This window comes from Perna viridis, chromosome 12 (genome assembly GCF_037379345.1).
Source record: "Perna viridis isolate PV_CMFRI_1.1 ecotype Kerala chromosome 12, ASM3737934v1, whole genome shotgun sequence".
Taxonomy (NCBI): Eukaryota; Metazoa; Mollusca; class Bivalvia; order Mytilida; family Mytilidae; genus Perna; species Perna viridis.
Window position 1 is genome coordinate 3,013,148 of NC_142456.1, and position 16,400 is coordinate 3,029,547.

Sequence of the window (16,400 nt, forward strand, 5' to 3'; positions counted from 1 at the left end):
TTAATCTAGGGCTGTAACTTAGTACATGATGTATGGTAGTACGAAACAGTTCATCTAGGTGTTATTATGAAGGATAGATGATCAAATTAATGATGTAAGTCACAACAAATCAATATTATACAAACGTCTCAGAATGTGACGACTCTATTCGCTACACTGCTCCAATGGATCAAATTGATAAAGGGAAGATGATGTATACGTATAGAAAAGTATGAAAAACGAAGGGAACGACCGAATATTTGCATCGCAAATTTGACATTTCTAACATCGTCGGAGCAGTGTAGCGAATACAGTCGTCACATTCTGAGACAACTCATTCTGCAGATCTAGCTATGTAACGTTGTTTGTATGGATTCTTGTGGAGTTTAGAAATATATAACATTAACGGTAAATCACAATTATCGTCTTTGGTAGCATATATTTATCGTTAATCCGCTATCTCTTTTTTCAGGAGTGTAGTTGCCGTTTTGGTTTTATTACTGCTATTATTTTCTACGCCTGCCTCTGATAATAAACATTGGATGTATTACGTTTTGTACACCATAAAATGTTGTTTTGGGCTTTGTCTGCTGGTAGGATAGCATATTTCTCATGTATAGTAGATAATGTTTTTGATACATCGGGGGCTTTCAAAATTGAGGTAGCATTGACATTCATTGACCTACTTAACCTCACGCCTTTACCCACTCTGACAGAGAATCAATGTCTTCTTGTTCTCGTTTTATCCATTTTCTTGCATAGTCCTCAAAGCATCCATAAGAATTTCAAAGTTATAATTCCAATTCATGGAACGTGGTTCACGGTACTTGGGATCTTTAGAAAGTATCTCACGCAGAGATTTGTTTTCGATGATGTTTAAATCTCCCGTAACGACTTGACTATTTGAATGGAGAGTTTTTGCAGGAACAGTCAGGTTCTTCAATATCCTTTTATGATCGAAAATTTGTTAATTTGGAATAGGTGAAGTTTAGGAATTTGAAATAATCGGTATTGATTTATCCTTGAAAAATGAGGAAATTTCGTTGGTTAGACCATCAATGGAGACATCGTGCATCTTAGGTGACGTATAGTGGCGATGGCCATAACTCCTTTTCCATTTTGGATTTTTGTCAAATAAAACATCCATCAATCATTCAATCGGTCTTCTGCTACCTCAATGTCTATTCCAATTTCGTGGGTTTCTTTAAAGTTGGAGCAAAATGAAGCGGGAGAGTTCATGATTTGACTCACAGAATTAAAGCGTCGCAACCAATGATCGAAACCTTGATCAATCGATAGATAAGCCGCTGACACACCAATATGGCTAAAACATAATACTATCTATATAAATCTGCTGTTTATCATATACGTTTATATTTTTTTCTGATCAGTTTTATTGACATTTTCATATAATACAAAGAAAAAAATACCAATCATAAATCTGATTTATTACAGGCCTGATGTGGTACTTGAAACATGTACTACAGTGTTTTACTTGACAGTTCTGTTTTGTTTTTTAAACAGTTTAAAGCATAGGTGAGTTCACTTCTTTCATTCCAGTATACATTTTGTTATTGGCATATTTCATTTTTGATTTTGTCACGACCGGAGAAGACAAAATGGGAAAGAAAAACACAGTGAACGTATCGGTTCGTATTATTTAATAAAGTATAACAGGGAGGAATAAAGTGAACTACGGATAATGAAGTAGGTCTGCCCATGATGAATTGATCATTAACTTATGAACACCTTTGGGCAGTTAGGATTGAAAACTGACAAAAGAGATGCATACTTTCTATTATACACAGATTTAAGCCTTTGGAAAGGGAGGTAAACTAAATTGAACAGTTTTTAGTTATCAGAACGTGTAAAAGATTCTTGATATCCAAGCTTCAAACTGTAAAAAAGTTCAATCTGCACCACGAAAACTGATTTGTTCACCCTCTCGTGGTTTTTCCTTTTCTCTTTTGTCTTAACCGGACCTACTCTTGTTTTTTTATTAATGTTCTCAGTTGTGTTTGTTTCAATGTACATATTATTTTTTATTTAATTTTCTCTGGTTTGTTTGTCTTTGTGTACGTGTTTTTTTATTTTTTTGGTTTTTTTTATTTTAATGAACTTTATAGTTTTTTATTGCTTGTTTCTATGTACGTTTTTTTATTCAATATTCGTTGTTGTGTTTGTTTTTTGTACCTGTTATTTTTTTATGTTCTCTCTTGTGTTTGTTTGTTTGTTTGGTTTTTTTTTTTGTTTTTACCTGTTATTTTGCTATGTTCTTTGTTATGTTTTTTTCTATGAATTTTTTTTTAAATTCAATGTTCTTTCTATGTACGTCGTTTTTTGTTTTTGTTTTTGTTTTTGTTTTTGTTTTTTTCATTGTTTTATGTTCTCCATTTTGTTTGTTTCTATGCAGGTATTTTGTTTCTTTACTTTATTTTTATTCTCTGTTGTGTTTGTTTCTTTGTACGTGTTACTTTTTTTATTTCACATTCTCTGTTTTGTGTGTTTCTATGTACATGTTATTGTTTTATTTGATGTTCTCTGTTGTGGGTGTTTGTATGTATTATTTTTTTCCTCTACTGTCTAGGTTTCCTTGATCCTCTTCAAAGCTAGAATCTTGGTCCCCTTGTTTACTATTTGAAGCCATAATCTTGGTCCCCTTTTCAAAGCCATGGTTTAACTTCTAGTAGAAAGATATCAGCCTCCATCAAATTAGTTTTTCGAATACATGGAAATCAAAGTATTGTTTAAATGTTTCACAATAGTCTGTTGATTAATATATCATTTATTTAGTCTGGTAATGATGCCTATTACTGCATACTAAGATTCCTTTTAATAAGATAAAAATATAAAACACACTGTCATGAATTAAACAGTAAGGATGTAACTATTTACCTTGACCATCTTATATATATATATATATATATATTATTAATCTTTAACCCTTAAAATTGAAAAGAAAATTTAGTAATTCATTATGAGGTTTCAAGCTTTCTGTGTTCATGATATCACTTTCGAGTTTATAAACTGTGTGCATTATAAAATGCAATATGATGTTAAATTTTATATAATAATCATTTTTAGTGAGTCTTAGTTCATATTTGTTTTTTTCTCAAATACTTACGGAATGACGGAATTTTTAAAAATCTTGTCAACTGTATAGTTAACTACCGAATGACGTTAAGCAAGTAATGGACATTTAACCATTTTCTTAGACGTTAAATATATTGTATTTAGTATAAAACTCTAGAGAGTTATCACAATTTCCACTACGACAATCATTATGTGTTATGCTACAATTCAAAATATATAAATTTTGCAAGTTTATACAATCAAAATCATTTTTGTTTAAATGTAGAGTCCTTGTCCAATAAAATCGTTCTACAAAATACAACGGAAAAATAAATTTAAAGATTAATTGCAATTTGTTACACCACAGAGGGCAAAGGATAAGTACATAACTTTTTTCGTAATGATGTTATGAGTATCAATTAACTCCCAATGAAAACATTATTTGTTTGAATAATATGCATCAACCTTGAAAAATAGATTAATGTACAAATTGACATTTTAGATTCTTAACATTTATGTACTATTGATGAGTTTAACTTGATTTTGGAGTTATACAAAGAGAAACAGATGTTGTTACAACTGCCCACGTTGAAACTGGAGAAATTACAATCAAAGAACTTTTTTTGTTTTGATTGTTGAGTGTTTGTGTTAGATTCTTTTCTTTGCTTCATTTAAAAAAGAATTGGCATGGCGGCATTTCCACTCTGATTGAAGAACTTTTATAATTCTTCCTCTTCAAATATTTAACTTTTTAACTTTTGTTGGATTCTGCAAATAAAAATTGTCCACGTTTCATTTATGATTCATTTTTGTTGTAATAAAATGAAGGGGATAGGAAATTGCGATGAACATACGATGGTAATAAAAACAAAACAAAAATACAAAAAACGGAACGAAACGAAAACGCTTCACAATATGTATTGTACATGAGTTCTATTGAATTAACCAATTAAAAAAAGGACATTTCTATCTGAAAATAATTTTAATGTAGATATATCAGGATTATTTAGTACCAATACTTTGTTTGAGAACTTGATCTTGAGTTTAAGGTCACAGAGCAATAAATCATGCGATAATATAAATATAAGGCCAAAAGTTTACATATTTACAATTGCGTTAAGGAATTAAGGAATAGTCAAAGGGAGATTAAATGGCTAAACCAAGGTAAATCTTGAAAGTTTGAAAGCACGGTTATAGCCTGGACTTGATAACGGTATTTCCATTGCAAATGTTTGGTTAATTGTGGTTTTAATGATTGATTGATTGATTGATTGTTGGAGTTTAACGCCCGAGAAGCAATGCAGGCGATGAAATTGAAATGGATGATAAAATGAACATGAAATGACAACGAAACAAAAAACGGGATGGGACACAAGGATAAAAGGATCTAAAAGGAACTTTCATTGCCACTATAAATAGGAAAGGATGCGTAAGGTCGGGCAATTTAGGCTCCTGTGGCGGAGGACAAAAGTTCCTACTCCTTTCGAATACCACAAGAGGGTCCTTTCACATTAGAGGAACTTCACCTTTTTCACAACACGGTGCACCACTATGGTATGCGGTCAGGTTTTCCGTATTACAGACTGACAATCCCGGCATGTTACACGCCAGGGGTAGCCCATTCCACCACCTAGGGCCCACAACACAGTTGTTTTGTTTGCCGAGCGCCCTAGCCCCGGGCTAGAGTTCTGGCCACTATTTAGTCGCCTTTTACCACAAGCTTAGCGCTGCTGCGGGCATATTCTTTTGACACCCGGACTTGCACGGGGGCAAACCCGGCTTTAAAGTGCTCTAAACCGATCGATTCCTTAACGGTTTATTATTTCCAGTATATTTTGACATAAACAGGCTGCATGAAATTGCCAATGACATAGACACCAACTTAAAAATAAAATCGTTCAACATGTTTATAATCTCAATATGTAGTAGGAGATATTCTAACAGGTTAAAGAATAAACGATTTTCGCATGCATTATTTATATCAAGTTTAAGTAGAATCAAAAGGCAGAAGATAGGAGACATTACAATTGGAGCTGAGGAAGCAGAATCTTAAAAGCCTTATTTTATCGGTATATCGGTACTATGGTAGTAGAATTTCTAATGCGTTAAGGTTAAAGTAATTATATATGGTCTTGTATCCCTGTTTTATATAGTATAAAATAGTTTGCCCCAGATTCGACGTAAATAGCGACTATGGAAGTCGTCTTGGTACACTAGAATAAAATTGAATTATAAAGTAGTACAAAGCGGATTTCTGCCGTCTCCTTATAGTTAAGTAACGCCATTAAGGGTGCACTATACAGTTACATTGAGGCGCACTGTTTAAATGTAGTTAAGCATTTATACAAACGCAAATGTAATATATGTAACGGTAAACAGGTGTAGTTTAAATGAAAAATGGTATCCGGAACGTTTCAGTGCCCTGCCGTATTAGGTTCTCTCCTTAGCATCAGATGGCTGATTTTTAAAATACCTTATTTCGCACGAACTTTCGGAACTAAAATTGCGAGAGAATCAATCGAATAGGGTCTTATTACTTTTATCCTTCTTCCACCTACTCCATGCATGCTTTCATCCTGTGGTAGTTTCAAAGTGCCTGATATTTTATAACACATAGTATTTGGCTGTTAGTTTTGGAAAGGCACCCCTGATTTGTACTAAAATTCACTATTTTGTTTTCAGTATGTCACCATGGCTACTTGATTTTAAAACAATAATCACTAAATAACTTGTAAATGACTAGAACATCCACACACCAAGGATTTCCAAAATATGCACTTGTTATGACAAAACACTAGAAATTTCTGTGCGGACGGTCTCAAAACAGCTTTATTTCAACAAATTGAGACCAAATTTTCAGAAATGACCTAAGCCTATTGTACTACCTAAACTTTCTTAAAAATCGTATGACCGCAAGCGATTACCGTTTATTTAATTATTATTTAATGTATATATAGTACAGCACTATCTGAGTGTTTCTATTGGCTTTAATTTTCCTTTTTTCAGACCGTTTATGTAACTTCACGGCTAAGGCATCAAACAAGGAGATAGTAGGTTTTACAATGGGCACCGAAATGTATGCACTTAGAGTTTTCGTTTTCGCCTTCATGTTCATTTTACTATACAATGCACTTCAAAACAATACGATTACAACAAGTTCTTATACCAAACGGAAGCTACATAATGATAGTAACATGGCATTGATATTGGAAGAAGCGCTGAAAATTAAGGAGAGACCCGTACTAATCGCGCTAGTTAATGATGGCTACAATGATATGGTGTACAGCTGGATATGTAATACTAAACATATGGGCTTCCATAAACAAGTAAGAATATAGCTACAGGGAAACACCTATTTGTTATGCGGATATATATTTGCACGTTATATATTCTGGACGTTTTTCATTTAGCTTCTGTTCAGAATAACTGTACACGTATTTATTATCGTGAATTTTATCAAGTGAAAATAATTTTGATTAAATTTCGGATTTCAATCATTAATAAGCGTTGTACAGTGTTTAAGGTCAATTTCGCGAGTTCCATGTTCCATGTTTGCACTTTTATGTTTATCATGATAATAGTAAAGAATAGTAAACCACGGAACTTAATAGTTTTTCATCTACAGAATTGACTTTTCAATCTTAATTCCTTTTGTAACAGATAGCTCTTTTCACCTTAATTTCTTACTTGTCGTTTGCTTTTTTAAGTCGCTAGTAATGTTAGCGACTTCTTGCACTCGTAATATCGGTACTTAACATTTGCATATGATTTGCATAATGGTATTTTACTACGCAATATTAGGAATCTGATCGGTGCTGTATTTACCGTCAATTCTTGCTTTCATACGAGATCAGAATGTATCTCTTTAACATCATACACATGTGTGTTTTTTGCTTGTATGAGGATGGGAAGTTTACGTTAAAACATGAAATGATCAGACACAGGGAATCGTTACTATTAACTATATAGGTCATAAATATTATCAGGGCCCCGATAATGTTAATAACATATAATGATATATATAGTCATTCCTCGTTGTTTAATCTGATTTCTTATCTGATTCCCTGATCAATATAATAAGCTACCCAAAGATAGCTAAAAATTTCAGAGAAACTTGTGGAACTTAATTTTACCCGCATTTCCTGGTAACCAGTTGTTTTTTATCGAAAAACATTTGGGTCATCACGGTTACGAACAAGTTATCATATCAAGGGAACCATGATTCTAGCGGAAGCCACTAGATTTTAGAGCATATCGCAGTCGTGCCATTTGAGTTGGTGAGAGCATGTGGCATGTAATATTTGAAGATTAGCGACTTTAACTTCAGTTTTTGATTTATTCTCACTCGCCTCAGAAAAAGTAATCAAGGGAACCAAAGTTATAACGGTAATCAAAAGATGTAATACAGGGACAAAAACCAGACATGGAAAACATACATACACAACAAAGAACATTAAGTAACTAAAATCATATCTACAAAGTAACAAAAGTAAATGAGAAACTCGGACTCCATTAAAAACGGGGAGCATGGACTGGGAGCATTGGTAGGGTAAACGTCCTCTGCTTTTCTAGAAACACCCGCCGAGTTGCTCATAAAATGTCAAGTCCGGGTAGTTGAAAGGGAAAAGTTGAACAAATCAGTTTTCACAGCGCAGATGGATACACCGTAACGATTCCCGAGTTCATGATGACGACCATTAAAATTTTGTAGTGATGACTTCAATCTTGTAGTATGAGTTGTGATATGAACACTCCATACGCAGGTACTGAAGGGATGTTTTCACAGATGAAAAGAATGTAGGCAATACGGAAAGAAAAGTCATCTAATTTTTTCAATTATTACCTATAATAAATGATTAACGTGGAATGATAATCAAAGACAGGATTGTCATGGTAGATCATATGTTTACTAACGCATTGAAGACATAATACCATACATGTGCGACTGTCTCAAAGGCAACGTTTAATTGCATCGGCGAAAAAGATCTCGGTGGAAGATCTTTTTTAAAAGTAACGCAATTGTAATACTAGCTCCGTAGTCAGCACTGAAGACCTTTTTAAATATATATAAATGGCTATTGCAAAACCCCAAGATTGAGGACATCAAGGCTAAACCACCTGACTGTTCTTGCATAAACTCCATTCAAATATGGTCCTTCCGTCACGTCGTTACGGGAGATTTAAACATCAATGGAAACGAATTTCTGTGTAAGGTGTTTTCTAGTACCATGCTCCATAAATTGGAATAATGTCTTCAAAGTTCTTATGTGTGCCTTGCAGGACGAAAATTAAACAAAAGAGAACAAGAAGACATTGATTCTCTGTCAAGAGTGGGTAAAGGCCGTGAGGTTTCTAATTTTGAAATGAATGAAAGTTTTAAGAAGGTCAATGAGTGTCAATGGTACATCAGATTCTAAAGACCCCGGTGTAGCAGGCCCCGTGCAGGTCCGTGTGTCAAAAGAATAAGCCTGCAGCAGCGCTGAGCGTGTCGTAAAAGGCGACTTAATAGTGCTCAGAACACTAGCGAATGGGTTGTGTGCCACAGGTGGTGGTGCAGTGTGATACCCCTGGTGTGTCAATGGCTGGGATTTTCAGGCTATAATACGAGGCATGTTAAAGAACCCTACTGTGGTATTCTCCCAGAGTAGGAACCATAGGGCTCCGCCACCGGAGGCTAAATTGCCCGACCCTACCCACCTCTCCTTATTTCCAGTGGCAATCAAACTTTGTCGACCCCATTATCTGTGTCCCATCCCATTTTTCATTTCATCATCATTTCATGTTCATTTTATCATCGACTTCATGCTGATCGCTTGCATATAGCTGAAATATTGCTGCTCGGGCGTTAAACCCCAACAAATAAACAAACAAACCGATGTAGCAAAACCACTGTCTACTATACATAACAAATATGTTGTCGTACCAGCGGACAAAGTCCAAAACAACACTATTTTTATCTGCAAAAATGTACTACTTCCAATGTTTATTATCAGAGGTAGACGTAGAAAATAATAGCAGCAATAATAAGACCTATACTGCCACTACATTCTCAAACGAGTAGTTAGAAGAAAACAGTAAATCTGCGCTATCCTCTTGTGGTCTCTCCACTAAAACGATGATTGTGATTTACTGTCTATGTACTGGATTCCTAAACTCAACAAGAATCCATACAAACAACGTTACATAGCTGGATCTGCAAAATGTGCTACCAAACCTCTTTCAAAACTTTAAACTTCTATACTCACCGCTGTCAAACAAGGGCACCAGTCCTAACACAACACTTGCTTCTCCCGTAGTTGTATTAATACAATGTGAATATAAATATATTTGGAGACCCTTAATTCAAGACTATTATCAGAATATAATAGTATTAAAACCTATGATTTTTCAACACTGTATACTTCCATTCCCCATGCTTAAAAACATTATATATCGTTGGTTTTTTTTTCCAAAAAAGATGTACACCTAGATACAAATATATAGTTCTTGGTAGAGACTCCTCATACTTCGCAAAAATAATTCCAAATCATGTTCTAAATATACAGATGTTTTTAAAATGCTGGAATTTTTTAGCGACAACATATTTGTCCAGTGTGGCGGGCGCGTTTTCCAACAAACGGTCGGAATTCCATTCAGAACAAATTGGGCTCCTATACTTGCAGACCGATTCTACACTCTTATGAGGCCAACATTTTTATATATTTTTTTAATTATTTTAACCATTAAAATTGAAAAAAAAAGATACTTTTAAGTAATACTTTATGATGTTTCAAGCTTTCTGTGTTCATGTGTTTATTGTATTTAATATAAAACTCTACAGAGAATTTCTACAACGACAATCATTATGTGTGTTATGCTCAATGCAAAAAGTATAAATTTTCCAAAGTTATACAATCTAAATCATTTTTGTTGAACTGTAGTCCTTGTCAAAGTCGTTCTACAATATATAACGGAAAAATATATTTAAAGGTCAATTGCAGTTTGATATTACTACAGAGGGCAAAGGATACGTACTGATTTTTTTTGGGTATTGATGTTATGAATATTAATTACTCTCAATAAAACATTATAAGATGAATCAATCTAGAACAATAGATTAGAGTACAAACTGACATATAACTTCTTAACATTTATGTATTATCGATGAGTTTATTTTGATTTGGGAGTTATACAAAAATAAACAGATGTTGTTACAACTGCCCACGTTGACACTGGAGATCTTACAATCTAAGAACTTTTTTTGTTTTTTGTTTTTTTATTTTTGTGTGTTTGTGTTTGATTTTTTTATTGTGTTTTATTAAAAAAAAAAGAATTGACATGGCGGCAGTTTTGGACCAATTGGTAGCTCTAATGATTGCATATTGTTTTTCATAAAATATCGAATCATTATTCTTTTTCCTTCTTAATGACATTTTGTTAAATTTTGCCTCTTTTCATTATCAATGTAAACTGTAACAGAGAGGTGTAGTCACAATAAGAACGTTACCACCCATAGTTCGAGTACATTTCCACTCTGCGTAAAGAAATTTTATAATTCTTTCCTCTGCAAATATTTAACATCTAATTTTTGTTGGATCCTGCAAATAAAAGTCTATATTTTTTCTGACCGAGACCTACCGGTGCACCTGGTCCATGCTCCCAGTTTTTAGTGGAGTCCGAGTTGCTCATTTACTTTTGTTACTTTGTATGTATGATTTTAGTTACTTTATGTTCTTTGTTGTGTATGTCTGTTTTCCATGTCTGGTCTTTGTCCCTGGATTATATTCTTTTGATTACCACTATAATCTTAGTTCCCTTGACTACTCTTTCATTTTCTACGTTTCCTGTATGATCCTTATACATTTGAAGAACTTAAAAATATTTTGTTGTAATTAGATAAGGGGTTAGGACCCAGTGTTGATTGTGCTAAATTTAATTGTGTTATTAAAAGTATAACATATAGCATGCATATCTAATAATTTAGGTATCAATATAGAAACAAATCACGGAAACTCTATTTTATCATCGTTTTACTACCCGCTGACCATTTATGCCGCATTATATTAGAATTACAATTACTACTTATTTTTTCCTAATATATTCACTATTGTGTCGTTTTATTCAAAGCTAAAATATAGGGAGTTAAAAAATTGCAATGAACATATGTTGTTAACAAAAAAAAAACAAAAACAAAAACAAAAACAAAAACGAAACGAATGAAAACGCTTCACACTATTGTGCATACGTTCTATTAAATTAATGAATTTAAAAAAAATGTGTTTCTATCTGGAAATAATTTGAATGTAGATTTATTCAGGATTATTTAGTACAAATATTAAAGCAATAATAGCTTCGGGATATTGAAAAATACCTTACATGTATTGGCAAAAACAAAATATCGCAGCGTTAGGCGCAGTGGGATGATTTAAATACGTAAAAATAAAAATAAAAAACATGGCCTGAACGTGAACACATAAAAGAGACGATCTACATACACAAACTATTGACATTAGAGCGTAGTCATTCGTTTTCAACCAAATATGTTATGAGCATATTATATAACTTGGAAATAGTGGATATTGACAATATTATATTAAGGTAACGGAAAATCACCATACGCCATTATCAATTGTTTTTAGTTTGAAAATTTGATCTTGGGTTTAATATCACAAAGCAATAAAGCATGCGTTAAAATAAATATAGGGCCAAAGTTTACATAAAAATTACAAAAGAAATAGAACCTTATATATCTCTTAACGCACTAACACGATAGCACGGCGTTTTCAAATAATACATATAAATAGTTAACAAACAATATTTAATTTGATGTAAATCATGAATCAGTTTTTATACGTAATGTAGCTTCCACCATTTTAACACTTACGTAGCTTTTAATGACATTGTCATCAAGTTTGAGATTATCACTTGTATACTTTCTTGTATACTTGTATGACTATAATACAGATGAACATGAATTTTATGACATTATTTTGAAACTCTTGAATAATGTTATGTGGTGATTAGAACTTTGTTGAAAATTAAAATATTAACAAATATGATAATGTACTGGATAGTCATCCGCATTGTAGAAAATCTGTTAAAAATATGGTTGAAACATAAATCTTGTAGATCCTTAAAAGATCTGTAATCCTAACACACTTAAACAGAACTCTCCAGTCAAACAGAACAGACTATAATTGACTCTTTAGGTATTATATAGAAACAAATCACGGAAACTGAGAACTGATTTGTTTAACGGGTCATAGTGTTCCTTCCCTCGTTTGTCTACCCCGGACTTGATTTTTTATGAGCAACTCGGCGGGTGTGTCTAGAAAAGCAGAGGACGCTTACCCTACCGGTGCAACTGGTCCATGCTCCAAGTTTTTGGTGGAGTCCGAGTCACTCATTTACTTTTGTTACTTAGTATGTATGATTTTAGTTACTTTGTGTTCTTTGTTGTGTATGTCTGTTTTCCATGTCGGGTCTTTGTCCCTGGATTATATTCTTTTGATTACCGCTATAACCTTGTTTCCCTTGATTACTCTTTTAATATCAGAAGACTTATATATTCACTGCTAAAGAGAATTGATATAACTGATCATTCCATTATATCTTTAACTATTCAATATCCTTATCAAAGCTAGTACAACGGTATTAATATCACAATTATTACATGATTATAATTATATTGAAACAATACCAGAAAACCAAGTTGCAGGAACTGACCCTGAAAACATAGTGTTGTCCTGTTACGACCAAATATTTGTTTTTGAAATTTTAAAAATGACATTTAGAAGTGAAATGTTTTGTATAGCATTATAAAATCTCAACATGAATGGAGGAAATGAAGGAATTAAATGAGAAATTTGAGGAAATTTGACTTGAACATAATGAACAATTTCAAAATACATTATATAATAAGAAGGCCAAACTTGTTGAGCACAGAAAAAAAATGATGTATTATATTAAGAGCTAAAGCTATTTTTTTTATGAAAATAGTGAAGAGTGTTCTAAAATATTAATCCTTATTTCCAAAGCAGTTGATGAACTTATCGGTGATCCTGGAAATCATCTGTCTACTGTTGTTGAGAAATTTAAAATGAATAAAACATTTTTACAAAAATTTGAACTCTGTAAGATCGAAACGAACATTACTTATTATGACAACTCTTTTTCCAATCACCGTGTTAAATTTACACAAAAAATTTCGAAAAAGCCTTTGACTGAATGTAACTTCATCATTTAAGCTCTAGAAAGTTTCAATTTTAAACCGTCTGTGTATCGTTTGTTAACTTCACTGTAAGAAAGGCAAGAAGCTGTGTAATCAACAATGGGCAGTTGTCTATTTTTTTTTAATTTTGGGAGAGGCTGTCGTCAAGGTGATCATCTGTCACCTTATCTTTTTATCATAGGTGTAGAATTGTTATCAATGAAGATTGATTCCATTAGTATTATTAAGAGAATTCTAGTTTATACTTCTGCTTTAATAATAAGTAAATATGCAGATGGTACTTTTTTAACACTTGAAAATTAAAATCATAAAGGGAATCTTTAAAGATTGTTCAGGCTTAAAAATGAATAATTCAAAAACAACAGCACTTTGGATTGGTAGTAAAATATACTGTGATCATATTTTATGTAAAGATTTCAAACTGAATTTGACTCACACAGATGTTACACTTCTTGGCATATAGGTTTTATTATTTCTTTGGATTATGACAGAGCTAAACTTTAAACAAAAGTCAAACGAAATTTCAAAACTATTGAAAGTCGGCAGCACCGTAAACTATCTCTTTTAGGAAAGGTCACATTTGTGAATTTTTTAGCTTTACCAATCGACTGTTAAGCAGTTTATATGGGATGGAAAGACAGAAAAGATTAAGATAAACAGTATGATTGAAAAAAATTGAGATGGTGGTTTAAATATGATCCACCTTGATACTAACTTTAGTTTAGATTATAGTATGTGGTTTGAGATAACCATCGTACCCTCCCACACACACACACTCATCAACCATCATTTAGGTACCCTTATTCCTCCCATTTACGAATGATTTTGTCGCCAAAAAATAAACTACAATAAAAAAGCATTTTTTGTATTTTTGGCTACATTTTATACCTCGTTGAGACGAAAAACATTTTTTTACTTGTTTTATTCTTTGAACTCCTTTCTCTCAACAAAGTAACCTGACACATATACCAATCATCATGTAGCTCAATGTCACGGCTTAACAATGGTACCAAAAACAAATGCGGTTACATTTGGGTTTACGGGTAAAATAAAATAAAATGTACACCTACCCCACCACAAATTCGCTTAATTGACATATGTTTCCATGTCAAAACCCCTACAGTATTTATGCATCAATAGAAAAAGGCTTATTTGGTATGTTCTGTTTAGTATTATCACAATTTATACTTCTGGGGTTCTTATAGTAACTGTCACACCAAAAGGAAAATATAAGCGCCTGAATTGATCAGATATGGTTGGTACATCGTTATCTTAACTATTAACGCCAAAAAAATATGAGTTTTACAGTGTCAGTATGCTGTGAATGAGAAGTCTGTTTGATACTAAGACTAGTTTTCTAGGTGTAGGGGTAATGTTTGTTTTTACATTTTTTAAAACTTCTTTCTTAAAAATTGGGTTTTCGTGGTTTATTTAATGTCAAAAATTAACTATCGAATAATACCAAATTTGAGATGTTTTAGTTGAATAAAAATATGTAGAGACGAATTTATGTGACTCTTTACGGAAAAATCGAAAATCCCATTTCCTACTGATGAGTAAATACTCTAGGGGTTTTGATATTTAAAAATATGATAATTTAAACAATTTTTTCATTATGCCCAAAAATCCTAGGTGTTACCGCAACTTTCTAAATGCCATTATAAGGCTGAGTCATAGAGTTACATGTTGATACCACAGTTTGTTTAGTTTGGACACGCCTGCTGTCCCAGGAATGCTTAGACGCTCAAATAATTGAGTCAAAAAAATCTTGGCTTTTTTTACCCACTCTTGTAAAAATATAGGCTTTAACTGTACGAGAATCCGAGAATATGACAACAAATTGATTCGGTAATGAGAGGTATGAAGGTACATTAAATCTCCATGAAGTTGATGAGTGGTGGGGGGAGGTTCACGGTGGACCCTCCCAGCCTATGGACTATTTGGCAAGATGTTGCAGAAAAGTATTTTATGCATTTTTGGAGGTTTCAGAATATTTCAAGTAAAAAAGAAAAAGTGCTTTTAATTATTGATGTGGTTACAAACTTTGTGTATTGAGAGATATTTATGTATTGTAAAATATATTGTTATAGATGGACAAATTTATGATATATCGAGTTTAGACAATTTGAATTATGCACCTGTACATGACCTTCCTAAGTTTGGAAAATGGAGGGATAAGTACATTGAATTTCTCATTGATTTGATAAAAATGCAAAATTATTTATACTAATAACTTATAATTCTTAAGTTTAATTTCTAGCGTTCCTTTTTCGTTGAAAATATTTTAAGAGTAGAATTGAGGAAGATGGCTACAAATGAGCTTGACAACATTGTTACAAAAAACAGTTTTATTGAAAAGACTAGAAAATGTAAAAGTTAAAAGTATACATACAAAAACTTTGGTCTGCTAAATCATAGAACAGAAACCCGACAGAATAATTTAAAAATACAAAATCTTCCGTGGAATGTGTATTTCATGGTGCTTAAATGTTGCAAAAACTCTTATCTAAAAACAGTAATTTCAAATTACTGCATAGAATTATTACAACAATTTTTTTTAAATACAATTTAAGAGTAAACTCAAGAATTTGTACAGTTCGTTAAGGTTATAATGAGACCTTTGAGCATTTTTTTTTTTGTTTTTTTTTGTTTTGTTTTGTTTTTTTTTTATTGTGTTCATGTGAATACAATATAATCTATATCATGATTTTGTATCAGCTGAAATGATAACAATAAGTATAAACGAGAAAGAAATTTAACTTTGTTTAAGCAATGAATCCCTATTTCTTAATGAACTCATGATAATTGCTAAACAATATATCTATGGGTGTAAACTTGAGGAAAAGATTCAGATCAGCGTTAGTTTAAAATAAAAAAAACAACATTTTACAAAAAAAGTTCAGCTTTATACAATGAAAGGAAAATTTGGTCGATTAAATCTGAAATGTTTTTGGCTCTAGTTAATGTACTTTCCCCATCATCATTCTCTTAATTAAATTGAAACATATTGTAAGAAAGCTTATACATGTTTCAAATAATCTGAATGTGAATCATAGGATGCGACATGTGTATATTTATATTTAATGATTTGGATGCATGGTGTATGTGTCTTTAGTAAGTGTTGTCCCTTATTTTTTTT

The 16,400-nt window shown here is 32.4% G+C and overlaps 1 protein-coding gene across 4 annotated transcripts in view; it reads left to right on the top strand.

The window, feature by feature from the left end:
- The first annotated feature begins 1,391 nt into the window (after positions 1-1,391).
- LOC148600775 (uncharacterized) overlaps positions 1,392-16,400 on the top strand; it is a 41,871-nt gene continuing 26,862 nt past the window's right edge. For 2 of the 4 annotated variants that reach the window (XM_088555261.1, XM_088555263.1), the window contains exons 1-2: positions 1,392-1,515; positions 6,058-6,377. In XM_088555261.1, the coding sequence (XP_088411387.1) occupies positions 6,310-6,377 (68 nt within the window). In that variant the 5' untranslated portion in view covers positions 1,392-1,515; positions 6,058-6,309. Of the gene's footprint in view, positions 1,516-1,543; positions 1,629-6,057; positions 6,378-16,400 lie in introns of those variants that run through there. The other 2 variants (XM_088555262.1, XM_088555264.1) reach the window with 2 other exon arrangements.